Raw genomic sequence first — 26,277 nt, forward strand, 5'->3', positions numbered from 1 at the left:
TCTCAATGCAGAATCTATAGTGTTCATTTCTCAATGCAGAACCCACTTCCTCATCACACGGGGGTCCACGGATTAGACCTCCATGTGATCAGGAAGTGGACTGTTATGCCTGACGTGAAGAATAAAAATTAATTTATTGAATACCCTCGTGTTGAAAAACTTGCGATGCAGGAAAACCAAGAAGGACTGCGGGTTAAAGTTATCCCGAGAAGACAAATCTTCTTTTCTGTCCGTTTTTGTTTGTTTTTCATGAAACAAGACAGAAAGTTCTCGCTCTTTCAACTGCAAAAATCATTAATATGAGAAGGAAAAAGATGAATATAAAAGGACTTTGATAAGCTCTAGGATCTGTCTATCCCACACAGGGAATGTGCATTGAGAGAGAAAATTGGCAACTCAGTTGAAGAAGTCAGAAGGTGGACCATAAGATGGGAATTTACTGTGGACTTTGTGCCAAACCCAATGAAATACTTTGGAGATATCAACAGCAAATATCTTGATTTCTCCAGAACACTTTTTTCATGACGTTTATCTAAAGGTGGGAGAGAATAGAGGAGAAAAATATCTATTTGGTCAACCGTGGAGGAATTAGAATGGCAATCGTCTTGTAATGTCCACAGGTAATGAAGTGACCTCTTAAAGAATGTCACTGTTATTTCAAAAATTATTAAAGTGGATCGGGGCGGATACTAGAGCGGTACTTTCATGACATAGCTTATTCTTTTCTTTTTTTTTTCTATTTTTAGAAATAGAAAAAAAGTAACAAAAAAAATCAATTTTGGATCATTAATTTCAGAAAAATAATAAAAAAATGCCAGTAGATTTTTATTGTTGTTATCCAGCTTCGGTGGCATTCTTCTAGTGCCTTTCTGACCAAAAATCGAAGAGGACATTGAAATGCAAGCATTGGAGAAAAAGATTTTCTTTGAGAGTAATAATGATGCTATCGAACCTTTATCAAGAGGCCCGACAGCATTGTGACCACGAATACGAATATCACAGTGCGAACAATAGGAGAGATCAGCTTGTGAAAGAACTGATTTCAATGTAAAAGATTTAAAAGTAGAATTCTATTTTTCACTGATATTATCATACGATAATATCAGTGAAAAAGGACACCCACTGATATTATCGTATGGTCCAAAACTACCGAATTGTTGATGGAGAAAAACTGCTAATGAAAAGTAAGAATGGAAAGGCACTCGAAGTCATTACAAAATAAATTGAACATTGAAGGAAAATAAATTATACAAAAGCAAAGAAACTGGATTAAATAACGCCAATCGAAGCAGAACCTCTGCTCAAAGTATAGGAGAATTTTTGTGGTTGTAAATCAAATACCCAAGTTGCTTACACGGAGAATAAATTTAAAACAGATGACCATCCTGAATCAATCATATATTGACTTTAGATAAATGTTTAAATGTACAACAATGCATCAGGAAGGAATGGAGTTTGATCTAAAGAAGTGGAATCTCACATTCCACTCTGTACGATTATTCCAGTCTTCATCCTGTAAGCCTCTTTTCCCCATCGCTCTCACAATGGTTCCTCTCCACGTTGCCTTTGGTCTCCCTTTTTTCTCCTTCCAATGGTGACCTATTCATATTTCTCAATGGTCATTGTTCTTCTTCCATTCTCCGAAAGTCTCTGTATCATTTCAAAGCACGTACTTCTGTCCTCTCCGTAAGAGGTTGTTCATCTCCTAGCTCTGTTCGAACACATGCATTCCTCAGACGATCCATCTCACAGTGATCCCTCTTCACAACTTCTACTTGTTTTGTTTGGTCATTTTATGCACCAAGAAAGCTATAATGGCATGCTATTGGGAGGCCTAGGCATTGGTCATCAAGTCCATCTATAAAGATACAAAATAAATGGTGGAAATCGGATCACCTATGTCAATTTGTTACTTTATGGACTGTCGTTCACTCATGATAAGGTAGCCGTAGTCAACGAGATGTAGATTCTGAGTGCATGTACTAACGAGTATGAAAAGTGAAGGCCTAAATAGACTTGGAGAAGGCTTTAGAATTGACAATGTCTAATGGACGATGAATGTCGTCCATTAGACATTATCGAAAAAAAAAAAAAAGGATCGATAAGCACATTGAGCTCCGAATGGCGAATTTGTTTCTTAAAATATGTTTAAGATACCAAGCAATTTTAAACCTGGTTTTACTCCATTTCCCAAGTAAGCAAACAGACTAAAAGTCAAGTTTGCGCCTCCACTTGGGAAATGGAGTAAAACCAGGTTTAAAATTGCTTGGTATCTTAAACATATTTATACCCAAGGTAAAAATACTTTCTACATTGTTTCTTAAAAGTTGAACAGCTCATCTGTTGCTGTTAAGAACATGATCAGTTGAGTGAGTGGTCACTCGCTTGATAGACGTATAGGAATACACAACTTCGTGGTGTACGACGGCGGATTCGGAATATGCTAGGGGTTATCGCAAGTCCAAGAGGACGAACTTTAAGAAGGACATTTCAATGTGACCGAAGCAATTAATTTTACTTCCACTTTCTTTTAATTTCTTTATTTGGACAGAAGACAGACTGCTTGACCTTCCGCAAGTACGTGATCTACAATGCTCCCCTTCGCGTGGTAAAGTAATTCGTCACCCTGAACCCCCTGGTGGTAAGTATGTTAACAAGTGAGAAATCCCTCCGGTTGAACCTTAATGAACTACCGGCAGTAACGAGGCTCGAGGAGTGCTGTCTTGTCGCGTCTTGTTAGGGATCGAGGTGGTGCTAACGAACGCCAAACGGAACGCGATGTGGGTGTTCGGTAATATCCGCGGACGAAGTGTAAGAAACATGTTACAGGAATGTCTATGCCTCCTTCCTCGTTGACGTATGCTACGGAATGGGGTCCAGCATGTGGGCTCCTTCAGAGAGAAAAAAGAAAAAAGAAAGAAAATGCCAAGAAGGACGAACTGATCGAGCATCAGTTCGAGCCAGTACTCGTGTTTCACTTGATTGTTGACAACAAAATGGATGCATTGCTCTGATGAGTGTCTCGAGAAAACCAGGGCTCATGATCGCTGAAAGAACTGTGGGGAAAAGGTAAACAAATAAAACAAAACAAAACATAAGTCTTGTCTTTAAAAAAAAAATCAGAAGTGGGTTTCATGGTACAAAAAGTGTAAACATTTTTGAAAATAATATAGCAAGTAATAGAACTTACATAACTCAGCCCACTGCGCATGAATTGTATTGCTCCCATTTTGTTGTTACTCTCGTCAACAGCTTGCACTTAATTGTTGCTCATAGGTGTTTAGGTCGTTGCCTCCGATGTCATTTAATAGTTCTAAGTTGAGCATTAGGTTTGTTTTGGTTATGTTATGCGAGGCTTAAAATGAGAATATGTTTAATTAGTTTTAGTTATTTTGATTAAGTTGAGTTATTTAAGTTTGCCAAGGTTACGTCATTTATTTATACGTATTAGGACAGCGTCGTTACTACGTTGTCTACCCATTAAGTATATTTCGTTATATGGCACATAAATTAACGCGGGGGTTGTTAACACTTTTATTGCCAAGCTGAAAATTGGAATTTCGTGTGGTGGCCAAATTTTTTTTATTTTTTTATGTAGTTAGCGACGTCTACGCGATAACGTGTGATCGGCCGTTTGGCGAGAACTCGCATCGCGCGATATCGCGTGATTGGCAATGAACATGTTAAAGAACACAGCAATATATAGTATAGTGCATTATACGGTGTTTCGACATTATGTCGTTAGAGGGCGCTGAAATCGAACTAATGATGAATTTTTTAAAAATTTGCATATCACCCGATTCAAGTTCATTTCCCACGAGTATCAGCCGCCGTGTGCTGTAAGTAAAAAGCTGTTTTTGAAGAAAAACACGAAAAAATGCATTTTTTGCAAAAGTGCACGGGAGCGTTATTTTCGTGTTTTTCACACACAAACGATATTAATTGAAGCTATATGCGTGTATTTAAGATTTCGTTCTTATTGGGACATCGTTTTACTTAGTACTGAAATAAACCCGACCCTAAAAAGAAAAAAAAAATTGTTTCAAGCTGGTTTTATGATTTTGGAAAGGAATACTGGAGCAGTCGGAATACCTAACCATACAGCCCAAAACTGACTCAGTATTGGAGATTAAATGATGATGATGATGATGATGATGATGATGATCATCATCATCATCATCATCATCATGCGTATCAAGTATTTAGGCCTAGCGTGTCCTGTTCCGGCCTTAGAAGTCATCGTTGAATCGTTTAAGAGGACGTCCTGGTTTTCGTTTTCCTAATGGCTTGTACTTTAAGGCTTGTTTGGTAATCTTTCTGTTTTCATTCTTTGAACGTGTTCCATCCATCTATGTTTATATTTTTTAACTTTTTTTTTTTTCTGGTTCTTGGTTTAATTCTTTCATAATTTCTTCGTTTCATTTGTGATCAAATAGGGTATACTTTGCAGTTTTTCTCATAAACTTCATTTCTGCTATTATTAATCTTTGTTTGTCTTTTTGTTTTATTGTCCAGATTTCGCTTCCATACATTAAGACCGGTAGGGCTAATGTATTGTATACTTTTAGCCTGGTTTGTTTTTGAACTAGGTTTGGTTTAAATATAGAGTTAATTACACTTGTTATTTTTAAATATTTTGCGATTTTTACGTTTATATCTTTTTCATTTTCATATGTGATCGTACATCCTAGGTACTTAAATGAATTCACCTGTTCTAAGATCTTGTTATCTGTTACTATTTTAGTTCTTCTGGATCTTGTCCTTTGAAGGTCACAGTTTTTGATTTTTCTGTTGATATTATCATTTCATAATCTTTGGATATCTCGTTTAGATTTAAAATAGCTTTCTGTAAGTTATCTTCAGAATTTGTAGTTATTATTTGGTCGTTGGCAAAGAAGAGAGTGTTTAAGCTTACTGTAGGAGAAAGTTTAATTTCTTGATGGAAATTTTTATTCCATTTTATTATTATTTGTAATAATAATAATATTTCATTTACCTAAATGAAATATTATTATTTCATTTAGGTAAATGTTAAAAAGTGTTGTTGAGAGGGGACATCCTTGTCGAACCCCTTGGTTTATCTCTCTCGTAAATGATAGCTCAATGATTTAATCTTATTTGTATTTGATTATTTTCATATATACTTATGATATATGATGATGATGATGATAATAATAATAATAATAATAATAATAATAATAATAATAATAATAATAATAATAATAATAATAATAATAATAATACAAAACTGCTAACGCCTTTTATTCCTTATAGGGAAACAGGCGAGGATATTTTAGCCCTATCTAACTTTTGGAGAGTGAGTGGGCGGTTCACTCGACGCGTAGCCAATCAGAGATAGCTGGTCGAAGACCATCACTAATTTAAGAGGCATCCAGTGAAGAGACGGTAAACAATTGACGCCATCTTTCCCTAAGAACAATTCTTTGTGTGCTAGTATCTGAAAATCTGTGAGTTCTACGATCGATTTTCTTCAGTTTACAGGACGGAAAAAAAAAAGAACCGCTTGCCAGTGACACAGATCGACCAACACTGGAACCGGTCCAGGAAATTCCTCTAGTTTGCGACTAGAAATGGACGTAGGTCTTTACTCGGAAAGCGTAGAGTATACAACGCAGTATAGATGATTCTTACTTAAAGAACAGGTATATCCAAAAATGACTTTGAATGCACTTTCTTTATGAGACAAACTTTGCCTTCTTGTTTTCTAACACGACTTAGAAAACGATGCAGTTTCCAAGTTATGCAATTGTAAGCTACAAACGTATCCAGAAGCAAAACAATCTTTCTGATGTTCAAGAAACGTGTATTTCGGATGATGACACCGTAAACTAGTTGCTTGAATATTGCTGAAGAATCAACCACCAAGAGATCAGTTGGGTTTGATAACAACGTGGAAAATCTGCACACCCACTGGGTTCGTGGTGTTTGTAGGTGATGACATCTATAATACTTTTTTCCCCACTGTTAAGGGTGCTATAGGTTCACAAATAACCTTTCGTGGGTGGAAGCTAGATAAAAATAAAAATAAAAATATTATAAGGTTGTACCTTACTCCTGGTATCCTTCTCCCAAAACAGACTACAGTAATATCAGCCAGTTTATTTACGACGTCCTTGCTCGCTACATCGCTTTGTGTTTTAATGTTTCGCTGCGAATTACCAACTGCTTATAACTAATATTTTATTTTATTGTTGCTATTAATGGCATATAAATTTCAAATTAAGGGTGATGTTGCGCTGGTGAAAAGAAGACGCCTAAACTTATTACATTCGATATTAGAATTAAAATTTAGTGACGAACATCGTGATGTGTTTCAGGTTAGGCTTACTGTAACAACAGTAGTTAAAAACGTCAAGTTCTGAGTGAAGCGAAAAGTGCTATACTAATTAATACTACAGTTATCTACAACCTTATTAACGAAAGGGAGACAATTTGAAGGTGTAGCTTGATGACCAAATTGGTTGCCATGTTTTCTTAAGCCTTAATTCCATAATTATAACTATAGCCGTAATATCCATAATTATATATATATATATATATATATATATATATATATATATATTCGAAATTCATTTTTACTCGGTTGGAATATTATTAAAAAAAGGTTTAATGACTATTACCGAGAGAAAAGATGACAAGATATATTTAACAAGATACTACTAGTTAACTAGTTTCGTTACATGAACATCCTCAGGTATCATAATCAAAGAAGTATATAAAAAATTACAGAGACTTAAAATTGTACTAACAGAACAAGTATAAAAAACAGTAGCGTGTTTGAAAAAAAAATGCAAGTATGAGTTCCAAACAAACGAATACTACGCGCTGTCGCGAGTGCGCCAGTACTGAACAGAAGCAACGTGTGCATCAGAGAGATTGTAACTCAGGCTGTTGTTGATATGAGAGGAATCTAGAGAAATTTCCCTAGATTCAACAATCTTTCTTTCGAATTCATCGTAGCACACATGGATGTTAGCAGTTTGAGTCCAGTTTACAATGTGCTGGCGGCCTTCGTCTGAGTTAGCTGAAAAGAGAACGAGGCTAGAGAGAGCGCTAGCTCTAGTCCTGTTATAGGAGATATCTCTACGGTGTTCATCCAAACGTAGAAGGATGGATTTAGCAGTCTGTCCATAGTATGGCTTTCCGCAATCACACAAAATCTTGTACACTCCTGGAAACTGAGTAGGAAGATGTTTCTGTTTATGTTTGCAAAGTAATGAACGAAGTTTTGGAAGCGTAGTGAAGCACGTTTTGAAGTTGAATTTCTTGAGAATCTTTGCCAGTTTTGGTGAAAGAGAGCTGATGTAGGGCAAGGAGATGAAGGCTCTTGGGGAAGAAGGATCTTCAGAAGTAGTTGAGTCCCTGGGGGAAAGAAATTTGTCAATTTTCTTTGGAGAGAAACCATTGTTAATAAACGTTTTTTTTAAGAAAACGGAGTTCATTTTCAATTTCTGTTTCATTATCCCCCACAAAAATGTGGTATTATTTCCACTTTAGCTCACCGAGCCAAATCATTACTTACAGAAGAAACAGAAATTGAAAATGAACTCCGTTTTCTTAAAAAAACGTTTATTAACAATGGTTTTCTCCAAAGAAAATTGACAAATTTCTTTCCCCCAGGGACTCAACTACTTCTGAAGATCCTTCTTCCCCAAGAGCCTTCATCTCCTTGCCCTACATCAGCTCTCTTTCACCAAAACTGGCCAAGATTCTCTAGAAATTTAACTTCAAAACGTGCTTCACTACGCTTCCAAAACTTCGTTCATTACTTTGCAAACATAAACAGAAACATCTTCCTACTCAGTTTCTAGGAGTGTACAAGATTTTGTGTGATTGCGGAAAGCCATACTATGGACAGACTGCTAAATCCATCCTTCTACGTTTGGATGAACACCGTAGAGATATCTCCTATAACAGGACTAGAGCTAGCGCTCTCTCTAGCCACGTTCTCTTTTCAGCTAACTCAGACGAAGGCCGCCAGCACATTGTAAACTGGACTCAAACTGCTAACATCCATGTGTGCTACGATGAATTCGAAAGAAAGATTGTTGAATCTAGGGAAATTTCTCTAGATTCCTCTCATATCAACAACAGCCTGAGTTACAATCTCTCTGACGCACACGTTGCTTCTGTTCAGTACTGGCGCACTCGCGACAGCGCGTAGTATTCGTTTGTTTGGAACTCATACTTGCATTTTTTTTTCAAGCACGCTACTGTTTTTTATACTTGTTCTCTTAGTACAATTTTAAGTCTCTGTAATTTTTTATATACTTCTTTGATTATGATACCTGAGGATGTTCATGTAACGGAACTAGTAAACTAGTAGTATCTTGTTAAATACATCTTGTCATCTTTTCTCTCGGTAATAGTCATTAAACCTTTTTTTAATATATATATATATATATATATATATATATATATATAAAAATATATACATATAATTATGGATATTATGGCTATAATTATAATAAAGATGTATTCAGCGAAGTGGAGTAGTGTGCCCTCCCACGATGAGTCCTTGGATTCCCTGGAGGTGTCACGTAGTAATAATAATAATAATAGTGATAATTAAATTTTATAACATAACCATAAGATTGTTATGTTTATGGATAACTGTAGTATTAACTAGTGTAGCACTTTTCACTTGATCTAAAATTTTATGTTAATAACTACTATTGGTTGATAGGAGAAAAAGAGAAACGTTTAAGTTGCTTAAAGGGTTTTATAGGATAAATGCAGGGGATATGTTTCAACACTTTGCTAGAAGGACCAAACAAGGGGTCATACCTGGAAGTTGAGTAAAGGTGGTTAGTAGGGATTTGAAGACTAGATTTTTTGCTTGGAGAGTTGTGAATGAGTGGAATGGGATGCCAGAGTTAGCTGTGAGTGCTTTTTCTGTTAATGGGTTCAAGGAGTGTGTGTGTGTGTGTGTGTGTGTGTGTGTGTGTGTGTGTGTGTGTGTGTGTGTGTGTGTGTGTGTGTGTGTGTGTGTGTGTGTGTGTGTGTGTGTGTGTGTGTGTGTGTGTGTGTGTGTGTGTGTGTGTGTGTGTGTGTGTGTGTGTGTGTGTGTGTGTGTGTGTGATGAGTGCGGGGTATTTATTCTTAAAATAAATTCTGCCATAAACTGCGTAGTAAAAACTACAAAATGTAAGACCATAAAAGATTCATTTTCTGTGGATGTGCATAAGCTATCGTATCCTCCCCCTCCTGCACATATTAAAGGAGCGATTACGTCAAGTTTATAAAATTAGGGATTTAATTTTTAGAAGAAAATTAAACACTCACCTTTCCAAGTCGGTCAGACGAGAAGAATCCCTAAAGCCTTTGGCAAAAGGATTGCTGTCGATTTTCAACTTGGTTATCTGCAAGAAATTCAACTCTTATTAGAAACTGCACATCATATGCAAGTCTTCATATTAATTCCAGCTGCGATTATTTATTTATCTTTGATAATTATGTTTAGTTCATTGTTGGGAGTGTAGAATTTGTTCACTACACGCTGTACACTTGATTGGCTGCGTGGTTAGGCATATCCACTTCCCAATCAACAGGCAGTGGGTTCAAATCCTACCTTAGGCATGTTTTCTGAATGTCTTTAGATGGGAAATGAATTTCCTTTCCTGGTGAGACTACCCTGCTGCTTACTTGAGGACTGAAGTGGCCTACAGGGCATAGTTTTCAGAGTATTAAACTCTTATCCCCCAATGAACTTAATAATTTTGAAGTAGATGGGGAGAAAATGGAAGCAGTTAACAATTTTGTGCTCCTAGGATCCCGAATTGATAAAGATGGTTATTATACCAAAGAAGTTAGAAGAAGATTATTACTCGGAAAGAAAGCAATGACAAATTTTAGCAAGTTCTTTAAAGATAAAGATATTAGCCTCACAAGAAAAATCAGAATCGTGAAAGCAATGGTATTCCCTGTGGTACTGTATGGATGTGAAAGTTGGACCCTGAGAAAGAAGGAAGATAGATGCATTTGAATTATGAGTTTGGAGACGCTTACTAAGAATACCATGGACTGAAAAGCAAATCAATCAATCAGTGATAGACAGAATAAAGCCAGATTGCTCCCTTGAAGCTATGAATATCAAGCAAAAATTGTCATACTTCGGACATATTATGCGAGCAAATGACAGGCTGGAGAAGATCATGATGATGCTTCCTAAAGTTGATGGAAGCAGGAGAAGAGGAAGACCAAGAATTAGATAGGTGGATGGAGTTACAGAAGCAACTGGAGTGCGCTTGGAGGTTCTGAAAGACAGTCAGGGACAGATCTGAATTGATCTGTTCCCCCAAAGTTCGAATCTGCTTTAGGTCTTTTTACAACTTTTTGTGGACAGGATTGACATGAAAAAAATAATAGTAATGGTAATAATTAATTTAGGAATGCTTACACACCTCCCCTTTATTCCATTTTCACTAATCATTATTATTATTAACTGACACGTCCAGGGAGTACAAAGATTGGAAGGGGTTCCAACTACTAACCGCGCTCAAACTTACTTAACTGAGCCATTAGTAGCAGAGGCTCTACAAATCGACCAACCTTTGCCGGCAAATCATGAACATTAAAATCCTGCTAATCTGCATTTCTTTTATCGTCCAAAGAAATCGCAACTGCCTTAGTTGCTTTTAGACTAATATAAGCAAACTGCGCCTTTCAACTTATGTCATTGTGGCATGTGATTTGATTCAGGACCCCGTCGTTCACTGCGTCGTTCACTACAGCTGATCTCCTACTCTGAATATAGAATATGCATGGAAAATTTTCACGCCACTTCAGTACTCCGGTAAGCACAGTGGTGGTCCCAACACTTTCGATAAACTTCATCTCCCATAGTAGTATTAACAAACGTGGCGCGATTCGAGGCATGGCCAATGATGCTGTCAACTTTATTAACCAGATTTGTAATACGACATTAAGAATATTTGTTAAATCCATTATTTATTTTTTAAGTTAAAATGCGTAATTTATTATATGTTAAATGATTATATGGCGTAACAATTATTATAATTATTTTAAGAATTATAATTATTTAAAAGAAAACATATTTGGCACTATACACACAGTGGTCTATATTGCTTTATCCAAAAATTCCAAAAAAAAAAAAAAAATGTTTTACTCATGAGAGAATGTTCAAGCAATGAAATATCAACGTGAGAAAACTCTTACTAAAAAAGCAGAATACGGCAATGCCTTCCACGCGTGGTTCTGAATAGCGCCAGTTTCGCTAGCACGGTTTGTAATTTTTACCAATTTTAATAGTAGTACGGCACCGTACTGTATTACCTACATTGCGAAAGCACTAAAACAGTCCCGTAGTGAATTAACATCCCGCAGTAATGGCTGTATCGATGTACCGTCTAGTATTATATCAGTTTTGATACAGTCGTGGTTGCTCTACATATTTTTATTCTATTTTTGATTACCTTTTTTACGCAATTATGAGTGGGAAGAGAAAATGCAAAGAAGCTTGTGAACATAACAAACGTCAGTGGTTAACAAAAGCTTGAAATTACAAAGCGTCAGGAAAAAAAAGCAGCGCATCTAAAATAGCACGCGAGAAAGGAATTCCCATTAAATGAGTTTTCTACTTTTATCGGAAAAATAGATTACACTTCTGATTTTCTTATGGGCACCCAATCCTTACATTTGAACGAATCACTCAAGTTTGGCAATCATACCAAAATTCTACTAGATATTGCAGAGATATTCATGCAGAGCAAACGAAGCAAAAAAAAAACAAAAAAACATGTAAACTACGTTTTTTTTTTTAAATACGATTTTTCCAAATAAAAATCCATGTTTAGTTATCAATAATAAAAAAAAATTAAATAAAACGGGAAAATATAGTAATCATTTTTAATTATTATTATTATTTTTTATAATAATAATCATAATTAAAATTTTAGTATTAATTAGTATATATCTGGTGAGCGTGTAGTAAACAAATGATGCGTAATTATTTTATTTATTTATTTTTTTCATTGTAATTGTTAGTTTGGAACGGATTTCACTATAATGTTTTAAACAGTGCGGTTTTGCATAGAACAGACTTTTTTGATTGCATTGATATTCTGGTTTATTTCTTCTGATTCCGATAGATGGCGACACATGCGCAGATGTTTCAGGAAAACGGTATACGCCTAGATTTGTCCTTATTCGAGTCGGCCACACGCTATTCATCCGGATACTTTGTTACATCGCTAATTACAACATCATCATTACTAACTTAAATTTCCTGTTTTATGGGAGTTAAATGAAATCCTGTCACTTTTCGTATGCCGATCTATGAATATTTTCAATTAAAAGTCCATCTGGTTATTTTATCTGAACTCATTGCAGAAATGCCACTTGCTTGATTTCATCATTTTCGTATTTTGGAATGCCCAACCCAACTGCGTAAAATATATGAACTTTTTCTTTATGATAAACATTATAGTGAATATTTTTGCCTTTTAGTAGCCCCTTTAAACGAAAAAAAAAAATGCTGAATGCCACTAATCCAAATTGTTTTCGTGTCCAGTAAGAGACGAGTTATCGTATGAAATACTAACTTGCTGTTTAAAAGCAACTCCAGGCAATCCCATGATCGCTTTTATTGTTTATTCTAAATAAAAGGCGTCAATAAAGCTGTCAAATGCCGGACTGGTCTTTTTCTAAATCGCTGACGAATGTAAACAGTGAAACTCTGGCAGCATTCAATGCAAGTGTGGTCCCGAATAATCCGCGAAGATTAGCGAAAAGGTGAAATAAATTCATATTCATCTCGACGGGCAGTTTAGCAAGTCTAATGGATTTTTGTAACGTCTGACCCCCCCCCCCTCCTCCCTTGCGATTCTGAAGGAAGGTGTCATTCGCTGCCAGAACGGCTTTATGTAGACAGGCTTCTTTTTATAGCTCGTCTTGGGACATTTTTCTTGCCTTTTTGAGCCGCCTAATGAAGTTGTAAAGTAATTATGTCTGTCATTATGGTGGCTGTAATCTGATGAAGGCTTATTTAAGAACACCAGCTTCTCGGGACGCCATATGTAATTAGGATTTGCCGCCGTAATTACAACTGACTGTTCACTTTACAGAGCCACATAAATTTACGGCCTTTGTGGGCTTTCTCGCCTTTTAGAGCGTGAAAGATTTCGGGGGGGAGGAGGGGAAGAAGTGCTGACTTTTATTGTCTCACGGCGATATGACTCTGCCGTCGAAGGAGGGGGAAAAAAATTGCCAAAGAAAAACGATAAATCCCTAACGGCATTCTTTGCAGCGATAGTTCAGTCGGGGAAAGTAGGGTGACTTCGAACATCCCCTACTTCTTAATTACACAGATCTGTAACGCGGGAAATGGATCATTAAAACAGAACGATTCGTCTTCTTCTTTTGCGACTCGTTCTTGTGAGATTTAAACTCGCTCCAAGGTGAAGAGGCTTACCGTTCGTCCGTCAAGCCTGTGGCGAATGTATGACGTCAACATACCTCCTCCCTGCGCCGCGCTTTGGGTGGCAGAGCAGTTCCCCCCCCCCCCCCCCCTCAGGCGGTGGTCACGTTCAACGGGTGCAACATTTGGCCTCTTTGGTGCGATGTTGATAGCTGGGCTGGATTGCTGTAGCCGTACGATTTACAAGGACGTTGATAAAAACATGGCCCCTAAATAGATGCCCTTATGAAGCGACAATGGATTACTATGCTTTTCCCTTTTATTTCTGTATACAATGTAAAATCAATTATAATGGATATATTTGTTCACATTTCAAATTGTTATTTACACGGAAGATTCTCAACCCAATCTGATGCATCCGGTCTCGGTAGAGATAGTAGGGTTTTCCTTCATGGGAATTGGAGTACCACCCACTACGGAGAGGGAATACTCCCATTTAACATAATATAATATACTAGTCTCGTGGCCTAAATGATATCAATAAATTTTAGTTATTTTTCGGATTTTTTACACTTTTCTCCTCGGATACGCCAAGTTCCATAAACAAACTCCCACCATGAAAAGTGCACAGAAGATGAAGAAGAAAAAGAAAATAGGAGGTAATGATCATGTGGTTTTAGCCTTAGTTGTTTAACATGCTGGATTAGTAGAAGGATACGCGTGTCTGAATTAAATCATCCAAAATTAATCCATCTGGAGTTCTCGACTGCATTTGGATTCAGCATGATCACAGTTTTCAGACGTCATCAAGAAACAATGATGACCCAACCAGTCGCCGGATATGCATAAAAGCAACGATTTCGCAGTGTAGCAGAGACGTGATGATGCATTTTTATTAGGCGCAAGCTCTGATCAAAAAATTTCCGGATTTACCTGCTGTTCCATGCTGTCTTCCATCCGCAGTAGCTCTCTTATGACTTGAAAGAACAGTTGCAGAAGTCCGGTTTGTCAAGCAGGAACTGCGTGATTGCGTGTGACATCTGGCGGTCAGTTCAGAAGCATTTTGATCACACTTTGTATTGCTGCAGCATGGATGATTGCTTCAATCGGGCCGCATTTCAGTATGTTTAAAAATTGCAAATCAGCTATAACATCTGTAAAAGGAAACCAAAAGTGATAGAACGAAGAAAAGGATATTTTCATTTCTCAAGCTCGTGACTGCAGATGCAAACAAAAGAAGGCTACCGTAGTGCAAAAGTCGGACTGAAGCAATAGGGGAAGGTCATTTCGCGTTAAAATCGGATGCATTATGAAGTACGGCAATCCCTCGATTAGTGCGTTCTTTAAAACAGGCGCATTAATCGAAAACGCACTAATCGAATATAATAACCTAATCGAATAACCTATGGGAAAAAGTATAACTCGTTCTTCAAATTTCTTTTTTGACCCTTAATTTTTTTTTTATAAAAGAATGAAGGTATGTCTCAGGGCCGAGTTAAAGGAAAACCATGAAGCTGAAAGACAATAAAACATATTCAGAATATAAATTTTATTATTCTACTTCTTAACAAAGAATTGAGCTAACGTAGTTTGGTGGGCATTTTTTTCAGACAACCGACGGTATGGTCCTATTGCCTCTTCTGCAAATTTTACTGCTTCTCTCTTCACCAGGGTCAGTCTGTAAGCATTGCTGCTTAAAAACTTCGATTTCACGAAAACTATTTTCAAACTGTTTCTCTTTGGGCTTGTCAGTGATTAGATTTTCTTCATATTCTTCAGGATCTAAATTTAGCAGGTCGGAATCACTCAACTTCTCAGAATGAGATTTAATTAACTTAGATCCATTTGAAAAGCCTCTAAAATCATTTGCACAATGTGGAAGAATGTGCTTCCAAACGGCTCGCAGATTGCTAGCAGTAATTTCATTCGACTTTGCGACTTTATAACCAGGCTGAGATTTCTATGATTTAGCCAGAAAAGTCTTGGAAGGCATTCGCTTCCAAAAGAAGACCGGTTTCATCTACATTTAATATTTTTTGATCACAATAGTCCCCTTCTTACACAATTTTCTTTAAAATCTCTGAATCTTTCCTCCTTATCTGCACTTGCAGCTTCGCCTGTGATTAGAACATTATGTAGGCTATTTCTCTTTTTGAAACGCTCAAATCACCCAGCACTAACGTGGAATTCTTCTTCATTTCCATCGTCGATAGTCCTTTCTTTCCAGGTTACAAAGAGACTTTTGATTTAATAAGGCCAGTGTTTAGCGGGATCCGTTTTTGGTTACAATCTTCGATCCATGTAGAAAGAATTCTCTCTAATTCAATCATTATAATACTTGGATTTCGAGTGCATGCACGATGAACTTGAAGCAGCCTCACCTTTCTCTTTGTATTCAGCAGTTGATTCACCCATTTTTGTGTTCTTCTCCTATCTTTCCTCTGGACTCGCCTTGTTCACTTTCTTTATTATTTCAAGTTTTTTTTTCCAATCAGATTACTTTTCGAATCATTTTTACACTTCTATTTTTTGCTCACTAATTCTTTTACTCTTGATTAAAGGTTAGGGAAATAATTTAAAATAAAAAAAGAAAGAAAAACAATTACACGAGATATGATCAGCAAAATGCTGTGTAAAGCAGACGACATAAATTTTGCAGTAAATTTGGAAATTTAAACATGGTGTACATGGAAATAGTGTAGAATGCCATTAAAAAATAACTTTGTAAAATGTTTCAAATCGGTAACTAAATTATTTCATTCTGGTGAGTGATTTTTTTAAATAGTTAGCCATAAAAATGTATACATACAAAATGTTCAAAATCTGTAACATTTATTTTTCAGATGTATACAGGCGCACTAATCGAATTTTAGAGGCGCACTAATCGGATTTGGGTATCGAAAAAAAACGACGCACTAATCGGGGGCGCATTAATCGAGGGATTGCTTCTGACATAAAATGGGAACCTTTTGACTCACCTTGAGCATTTTTGACCTATGGCTATTTATCCCGCATTTTGCACATAAGAAACGAAACCAAAGAATGTGAACTGCAACCGCAGATGTAAATTCAAGCAGGTTTTTGATTTATGTGTAAAGAGGGGAGGAGGGGGAAGATTCGATAGGATAATACGTGATTTGTCTCACATGACCGAATGCAAATATCGTTCACAATAAAAATAGCCAAGAAAGCATTCACGCATGCGTTCCAGTGACATTTGGTGGTCAATAGCTTGAAGAAACAAAGTTTCCTTAAGCTGGTGGTAAAACCAACTGCGGGATTCGATATCTGAATAAAAATGCCTTCCATCCCTCTTTATCCCGTGCTGTTTCCGATGGCACCTCAAAGCCAACACCAGAACTAAACACGAATTCCATTCAATTTTGTATAGAAAGAGCTCTAGAAAATCCTCAAAACAGTTAAACAACGTTGAAAGATTGTTTTTTTATTTTTATTTATTTTTTATTTTATTTTATGGAGCACGGAATTCAAAAATATTTCCACAACACCTCGGTATTGAAGAGTAAACGACAACAAAATTAGAACTCGTTTGCAAAGTCGGTGGAAAAATTTAAAATACCAGACATATGCAGATTAAAATATTTCCAGAAAACTAATCGCAAACAATGGACAAAGTAATTCACCAAAAATGTCGATGATTGCGAAGTAAGAAACCCTTCATGTCCCTTCAAATATTATTTTTACAGTTTCGTGACGCTTGCTGGTATTACTCAGAAGAGACTGTGCTTGGATGTCACATGAATTCTTTATGACACTTCCACGACGTCCCAAGAATCATCGCTAGAGGGCACTCCACACCATATACTTCGAAAATATATTTTTCTCTGTTTGCCCCGACCATTTGCTCTATTTTAGATTATTCTTATTATATGCGCATTACTTATTTCACAATAATAATGATACTGATACCATAATAAAATCCGAATGTAACAGCAATAATAATAAAAGATGTCTTTCTGGTTTTGTCTTCTTGGTCGTATTTTGAATTGCACTGTCATTTTGTACAAAGAAGTGGACTGCGAATAAGGGTGTCATAAATTCATAAATATAATTTTCTGGTATAGTGAAACCTGTGGAGTATTCATAACTATAAAATAACACGTATGCCACAGTAGATAACGTTTTAATATGTAAATAGTTCGTCTTACGTATCATACGACGTCGTCAGTAAAATTATCAAACAACAATAGGAATCAACAGCAGAGAAGAGCAACTCACTAGGAAAACTTCAATTGCGACAAGGCAAGTTGGGTGCCAGAATCTCATTTTTAAAGAAGTGCAGACGCGATAAACTTATTTCCACTTTTGCTAAATTAAAGGAAGTTATTAAATCACCAGGTACTCATGAAATTTATCAAAACGATAGTCATTGCTTGTTTCTTAATCAGTTACGAGTTTCAAAACGGGAATTTGCATTAAATATCATGAAAACAACAGAACTGATCTGTCAAATATATTAAATCAAGACTTGCTACAAATAGTAATATCTCAAAAAAATGCGGGCACAAAAGCATTTGAAACGAGCAACGCAAATGTCAATAAAAAAATACTTCACATTGTTCGAACGATCTAAGAAAAATACAACCTCACCTAACCTGCTGAGAAATGGGTTGAAAACTTATCTGACAAACCTCGAACTGAAGATGAGCTGAATGTGCTAGCACGAGATCATAAGTTTGCGATTTTGCCGAAACGTGTGCCATATTTAGATTTCATACACAACACTGAAAGGAACGCCAGTCATCTGTCTAGCATTGAAGGCAACAGACTACGTTTTGAAATAGCCAAAGTGATCTATGATGTCCAACCAGCAGAAGTGAATATTTCACCATCAATGAAATTCTTAAAACGAAACAGTAACATAGTTATCACCAAAGCAGACAAAAGCAACACCACTGTAGTCTTAGATGCTACGTCATACGATCAGAAAATGAATTTATTGCGTCGAGATCGCAAAACATAATCCCTTAATTATGATCCTACCAAAAGACAGCTAAACAAAACTCAAGTTGGATGAAACTACATCCATAGATCAAGAAACCATTAAAAGACTCAAAACATACCAAGCAAGATCTCCTAGAATATATAGTTCACCTAAATTACATAAAAGTAAATGCCCACTTAGGCCTGTTGTGGATTCTATAGGCAGTCCCACGTATAAAATATCAAGATTCTTGTCTAACCTTCACTGGCCACTCAACTTCGATTGAAAAGTCCATAGAATTTCTTACAATAATAAAAGCCATTAAATTGGCAGACACAGACATGTTAATAAGCTTCGACCTTGTCTCTCTCTCTTTTCGCTAATATCCCTCACAAAGAGACAATCGAATTGTTAACTCAAAAATTTCCATCCGATAAAAAAAAAAAAAAGAAATCCACTAACGCCGTTTATCCCTAATAGGGAGTAGCGAGGCCTTTATACCCTATCTAGCTTTTGGAGACTGAGTGAGCAGTTCAATCTCTACCTGTAGCCAATCAGAGATAACTGGCCCATGTCTGTCACTAATTATAGCAGCCACCAATGAAGAGGCTGGCAAACAAGTGCTGCCATCTCTTGGTACCTAACCCTAACAAGATATGTCACTGTCTGAAATAATGTGGGTACTAGGGTCGATTTTCTTAAGTTTACGGGACGAAAAACCCGAATTTCCGGGAGGAAAAACCCGCTTGCCCGTGCCAGCGATCGACTAACTCGGGAACCGGTCGAAGATAGGATTAGAAAAAGTTCCTGCAGTCAGCGACTCACCCGATATTATTAAATTATTCAAATTTGCAAGCATTTCAGGTTACTTCACATGAAAGATAAAACATGTAAACAGTAGGAAGGAACAGCAATGGGCTCACCAAGACGTTTTTGTTGTCTGGAGTCACACAAAACAAGAACTCAACTCATTTCTACAAAAATTCAACACCGTGCATCCTCGTGTCAAGTTCACACTAGAAAAAGAATCATCAAAAAGTATTTCTTTCTTGATGTACACACCGAATATAAACAAGATGGTTTCATTTCCACCACAATCTACCAGAAACCATGTTTTCAGGTCGCTATATCTATAACAAATCGGCTCAAGATCCATCTCAAATATATGGCACCGTAAAATCTTGAGTATCCAGAGCACATGAGAGTTGGTCTTCTGAAGAATCTCTAAAACAAGAATTGGAAATTATTAAAGAAACCACTCTACTACATGGATATAATCCAAAAATTACCCCAAAAAATTAACCACTCTCCTGCAACTCAATCCAAAACAAGAAGAAGCCCACAGGACTCCTATACCATATATTAAAGGCATCTTTGAACTTTTGGCAAAATATAAGGGACGGATGAGAAGGATAGGATGGAATCTTACTATGGATAAACAGGACGATCTATAAATAAACGTAACTCTGAACATTAAGACCACATTCCTCACAAATCTGGCCTTGCACAACATGGAATCGAAAACATTAATCACAGGATCCAATGGTAAAACGCTAAACTATTACATCGACCCATATGTAAACATGAACGTTTATATGGAGAAAGTGCTGAAGCCTTACGTCATAGACCTAATGTTAATCGGAACGACTGTCTCACTGTTCCAAAAGTCTGTAAATTGTTATCTCCAAGTGTATAAAATAAGTTTATCTATTATGTTTTAATTTAAATTTTTTTTCTGTCCAGTTAGGTTTAATCCATAAATACGCAACTGTATACGTAGAGGAATTCCAATTTAAGCATGCGCACTAATGTTTTTTTTTTTAATATAGTTTCTATTGCTGTTTGATAATTGTACTGACGATGTCCTATGATACGTAAGACGAACTATTTACATATTAAAACGTTATCTACCGTGGTGTACGTGTTATTTTATAGTTATAAATATAATTTATGAATATTAAAGCAGATCTCGATTAAGGAGACTTTGGAGGTCCCTAACACGAGTGTTAGAGTTGAGAAAAATGTGTTTTTGGGGTATCGTGCGCTTCCCTGTTGGAATAGTAGTCCTGGGCTAGTATGTTTATGTTTAAAGGGACATCGTGGGATGAAAGAAGTGCACTTTTTTTCAGGGAATAATAATAGACTGTTAATGATGCCCTCAATCAGAACCACCCGGAAATGTGCGGTGCCCTTGAGGTACTCCAAATTAAAACTGCTTTGCTTCATTTGATCGGACTGCTTTGTGATCTGCTTCCCAATTTATTAAGATCATTTTAATTAAGTGATGTTTTTTTATGTCTTTTGTTTATTTTTTCATTGACTGCTTATCCCCCCCCCAAAAAACCTATCCCGCGATGAATTGCTTTTATGGTGCATTGTCTTTTGACTATTGTTTTCTGAGAATTATCTCCCCACCAAGAAAAAAAAAAGCCCGACAAGTGCTCTTGAGTTGAAATTCCCTGGGTTCGAATCTCAATGGGTGGTCTGCTGGATTTGTGATCTGATTAAATTTTCTTCTATGTTTAAACGTAAATTAATGTCTTGAAAGAAGAAACTAATTTTTTTGGATGATGATGAGGAGGATATATTTGTACTTTTTTTTTTATGGAAAGAAGGACTAAAGGTAGGGATAATTCCAAGAAAAGACATCTCACTTGTCTAGAGATTTGAGTGTTGTCAAAAGTAAGACTGGAAGAAAAGGCTCTTCTTTTAAAGAAATCAAAGAAGGTCGAGTATTAATAGCATTCAAATAATAGTCATTAGCCCTCCATAGTCCGCGCGGTTTGCCTAGTGGCTATGCGCTTCGCAACCATATGCCTGGGAAAGGAGTGTTCTGGGTTCGATTCCCGTCGACGAGGAGCTTAAGGATCCTTAAGAGGGCTTAAGGATCTTTCTCAGCCATAGCCAAGTTAGCCGGTCTTGGGCGTGGACAGCAGGGCTTTCTCCCCAGTTTATCTGCGGTTTTTCCTGCCACAAACAGGCAAACCGGGCCCCCTGAACGCACATGGACTGCAGTCATGAATACGTCCCAGCCAAATGCCGGCCCCGAGAGTGGATACAACTGGGGGTTGGGGAAAGCAATGATGAACTACCCTGTAAAAATCTCATCAGGAACACTTTGTGGGCAATGCCTACGAAGTCGACTACGGTTGGAAACGACTGAAAAGGGAAAATCAGTCAGTCAGCACTCCATCGAAGAATAGTTTGGTGCCTTTTAGTGCAATTCTGTTTAAGGAGAAAGAAGGGTGTAGTGTTGTGTCATCAGCAAAACTGTGTATTTGATTGGCAATCAACTTGAAAAAGGTTATTACCATATAGAAGGAAGATCGTAGGTGAAGAACAGAATCTTGTGATTCAGGATTAGTTTCAAAGTTCTTGATCCACACTTGATGAAATGTCCGAAGACAGAAAGAGCAAGCTATTTTATTTACAGTTTATAGGCTCGATAAATAGAACTCTCAATCCAAATACAGTCACGCTTGAAAATATACAATACTTTAACAGTACCTACATTGCTAAATGGCAGTGAAATTCGGGCAATAAATAAACAAAGAATAAAAACAAGCGAAATGAGATTCATGAGAAGAACTGCAAAACAAAAAAGGAACGAAGACATTTTAAAAGAACTAAAAATAAAATCAATAGAAGAAAAACTAAAGAAATATAAACGAAATTGGAACATGTAAAACGAATGGCCAAACACTCGATATCCAAAAAAATTAATTAAATATAAACCAACTGGGAAGAGAAGACCGGATAACCTCAAAAGGGGATATTGCATTGAAAATGAGACAGAAACAGATCATAAGGATTCGCATTTAGCTTATATTACTTGTATTTCACCATTTTCTATAGTATTTTCCATAAGGTGGAGATATAAGCAAGGAAATCCAATTGATGAACAGTGGTGGAATCTACGCTGATTTTGGTTTAACTCGAAAGATTTCCAAGCAGCCATAAAGTTTGTCGTTAAAGAATTTCACGGAAGTGAAACCAACATAATAATCACATGACAAAGAGCCTTTTCTGGTATCGAGATTGAACAAAGTTTTTTTTTTAATGTGAGTTTGGACTTTGTAGGTGAATATTTGCAGAGATCATAAGTGTTAGAAGTAAACAAAATCAAATGATTGGCTTTGTTTTATGAATAACGATACAGTAAACATCCGAGATGGAAGTAAGATTGGATGGAAGTTTTAGCAAGGGGGGACAGAAATCATGATTGCTGTTTCAGACATGATGCGAGTTTCCTGATTGTGGCCCTTTCAGGATCACTTTTGAATGCTTTAATAATTTTCTTGCATCTCTTTAGAAAAGGCTGAAGAAGAAGATGATATTGCATTTAAAGCCACCAACTGCGATGTTCTTAGTTCATCTCTTGAACAGCCTTGGATCATTTCACGGGAGAGGCGTGGCTTAAATAAGGGACGAGAATATAAGATGGGATGAAGAAAATTGTTCAGTGCATTCAGTGCAAACATTCAAATCAGACAAACAGACACAATAATCTAATCAAGGAAACCTGACATAAAGTCACGAAGATCATTCTAATGTTGAGAGAGAGAGACAGAGAGAGAGAGAGAGGGGGGAGAGAGATACTGATTGCCATGGTATTAAACAGCGTGTTTGTCCCTTTAAGGTTTCTGCCTGTCTCCGATTAAAACCAACAGTTCGAAGCAGCTATCGAGCCAATGAAACCCGAATGCACTAAGAAAAGGCGAATATACGGACGCCAGGGGCAGAGTTTGTGTCTTTTGAGTAGTACAAGTATAAGGCAACTCTGATGACGAAGGTCGCGCTCTCGTAAGATCTCCGGTGTATTTCTTCGTAACATTAGAAGTTCCCATACATTCGGCTATGAAATATGAGTAGATTTACAATATTCGCCATTTCTGGCAATAATGGGTTGCGATCTGATCTCCACACTTGGTTGTTGGTTCATCGGTGAAGAGGACGCTGAATTGAAGGGGAGTTTGGATTATCTTGTATTCTGGCACGTGCGACCAGTTTGTGTGCGATCATTGGTGACAGCAAGTCTCTTCATCTCTACTTGCATGATTCAGTGCGCTTAGAAGAAGGAAGTTATTTGAAGTTCTGAACATTAATATCCGAGCGTACTGACCTCGCTATTAGGAAAGTTGAATTGAAGAAAATGAAGATTAAAATAAAGAATGATAAACGTTCGGGAAGATTGATTGAGGTTTGCATTTGGTTTTTATTGCAATGGCCGAAGCAATTTAAGTTAAGAAGCCGCCTTGTCTGTTAACTGCGTGTATCAGACCAGCTAACTCCCCTTCACTTCCAGAGCCTTCATTTTTAACGACGTTCAATTCTAAGTCTTTCCAATAGAAAGACAAATGGAGCGTCTTTCACATGACACCACGCATGCACGATTGAATAATAGGACACAGCAAATGAATTTCAGAATGAAACAAGACAATGAAAATAAAAAAATAAATAAGTGGAAACTCTCAGACGTAGGCTTTCGTAAACTTGGTGTCATAACGCTCAATGTCTCTTTGAAATGAAAAGAATAAACTTGGTCTTTAGAAGAGGTTAACTGGATTATTTACCGCTTTATCACACACACACACACACACACACACACACACACACACACACACACACACACACACACACACACACACACACACACACACACACACACACACACACACACACACACACACACACACACACACACACACACACACACACACACACACACACAATCTGATATGATATGATGTTTAGTGGTTGGAACTCACATAAAAGAAAAAGTAGAAAGCAATTAGTGATGGATGCAGCTGAAATTTCAGTACGTGTTGGGAATACCATCTAGGATGCGCAGTACCTTTAGAGGACTTTTTAGCTGAAGATGAGTTAGTCGATCGGATACGAAACCGGAAGGGTTTTTAAATCGAGCAAAACCTTACAAACTGGCTAAAGAATACGCGCAAATTCATCATCAACATAATACTAATTACAGGTGTAGACCACATTGGTCTGTTTCGGTCTCATTATCATCCAATATCATTTTTTGAGGTCCATTCTGCCTTCTTTTTCCAATTAAGTTGTATTTTATTATTTGTTTAGGATGTCGGGTGTTGGCCATTCGGTTTGCATGTTCAATCGTTTTTGTTTATAACTGCTTAGTTTTTCTTCTGGTGATTTTTTTTAGTTCTTTTAAAAATCTTTGTTCCTTTTTTGGTCTAACAATGTGTATTTTGCAGTTCTTCTTATAAATCTCATTTCACTTGTTCTATTCTTTGCTTATCTTCTTTGTTTATTGCCCAAATAATAATGTGGGCACAAATTGAGAAACACAATACTCTCTTCTCCTAGCCATAGTACTTTCGACTTTAATTCCCAAACTGGGTGCTTAAGGATCAGAGCTGTATAACTGAGAGGAGACCTCCAAATAGCCTTTAAAGGAATGCGGAGAACCGACCAGGGCTTCTGACCTAATGTCCAATCCTCACCTTCTCGTGGTGCACCCTGTTGGGTATCTACTTGGATACTGAAGGAACGAGGATAGGCTGGCAATTTGGGATTCAGCCGATCAAATTGTATTCTTAATAGTTAAACCAAAATAAAAAAAATGATGGTACGAAATGACAAAATTTCATGCCGGCTGGGGCGTTGCCCGGTTAAACAAGGCCTCCGTTGTTTTAGCCAGGGAACCAGGGCAAACAGCAAAAAGTCAGCTACTAGAACAAATTTGAAAACACACTCCAACTCAACATCACCAGAGTTAAAGATTGATACTATCAACATAAGAAGCCTGAATGGCAAAGAAATGGAGCTAGCTGAGGAATTAGATAAGTACCAGATTGACATAATAGGGATGACTGAAACAAAAAAGGCAAAACTGGTGAGATCTTTCTGAGCAATAAATACAAAATGTTATATTGTATTTATTAACACTAAATACAAGGCTAATCTTCTTTAATGGCAGGCAGTCTCAAGTAGAGTAATGTGGGCAAATATCAGAATGGGGAACTGGACAATGAGACTTATTTGTGCCTATGATGGTCCCACAGAAGGTTCTACTAAGATAGAAGTGGAGGAATGTTTTGAGCTTTAGAGAAAACAACTGACACAATGAAAAAGGAAAATTGGTCCTTGTTGGGGATCTAAAAAGCAGAGTAGGAAATGATTGTCAGACATACAAAAATATTTTGGGAAAATTTGGAGAAAAGAGCAAAGCTAATAATAATGGCAAATACCTGTTGGATTTCTGCTCAGGACATGGACTGGTTATTACTAACACCATGTTCCAACATAAAAATGTGCACAAATTCACATGGAGAGGAGAGGCAAGGAATAAGAAATGTCTCATTGACTATGTTATTGTTGATAGTGATGTTTTCTCCCTGGTGCAGGACACCAGAGTGTAGAGAGGATTTGAAATTGGAAGTAATCACTATTTAGTCTTGAGCAGGATAAAATTGAACTTTATATTGAAAAGAATAACATGTAAGAAAGTTTTAAAGCGAATAAAAGTTGAGCAGCTCTCAGATGTGAGCTGTAGACTAAAATACAGAAAGATTATTGAAGAAAAAATGAAAGAATTGGAGAACAGGACCCAAACCTTGGAGATTCAGTGGCAAGCCTTGAAGAAAACATTGATTGATTCAGCCAGAGAGGCATGTGGTGAGGTTGTCTGCAAGGATAGAAAAATCAGAACTCCATGGTGGACACAGGAAGTTAAAGAGGCAGTGAAGGAAAAGAAGAAAGCTTATCAAGGAACAAAAGTCAGCAGTTAGAATTGAAGGAAGTACAGGAAGATGGTTTAATGTTAAATCTAGTGTGAGACAAGGATGTACATTATCCCCTCTGTTATTCATTATCTATATGGATCACATTATGAAGGAAAGTGGAATTAAACAGGATATCAGAATTGGAGATGTTAATGTCAGCTCTTTGCTTT

General features: G+C 36.9%; 1 protein-coding gene across 1 annotated transcript in view; it reads right to left on the reverse strand.

Annotated features, from left to right (window-relative positions):
• Positions 1-26,277, reverse strand: part of LOC150103638 (T-box transcription factor TBX20-like) — a 129,851-nt gene that overhangs the window by 13,725 nt on the left and 89,849 nt on the right. The window contains exon 4 of the mRNA XM_090398502.1: positions 9,307-9,383. Coding sequence (XP_090254628.1) covers positions 9,307-9,383 — 77 coding nt within the window. The remainder of the gene's footprint in view (positions 1-9,306; positions 9,384-26,277) is intronic.

Source organism: Typopeltis vanoorti, chromosome 9 (assembly GCF_054136105.1).
Source record: "Typopeltis vanoorti isolate ZY-2024b chromosome 9, IOZ_Tvanoo_1.0, whole genome shotgun sequence".
NCBI lineage: Eukaryota > Metazoa > Arthropoda > Arachnida > Uropygi > Thelyphonidae > Typopeltis > Typopeltis vanoorti.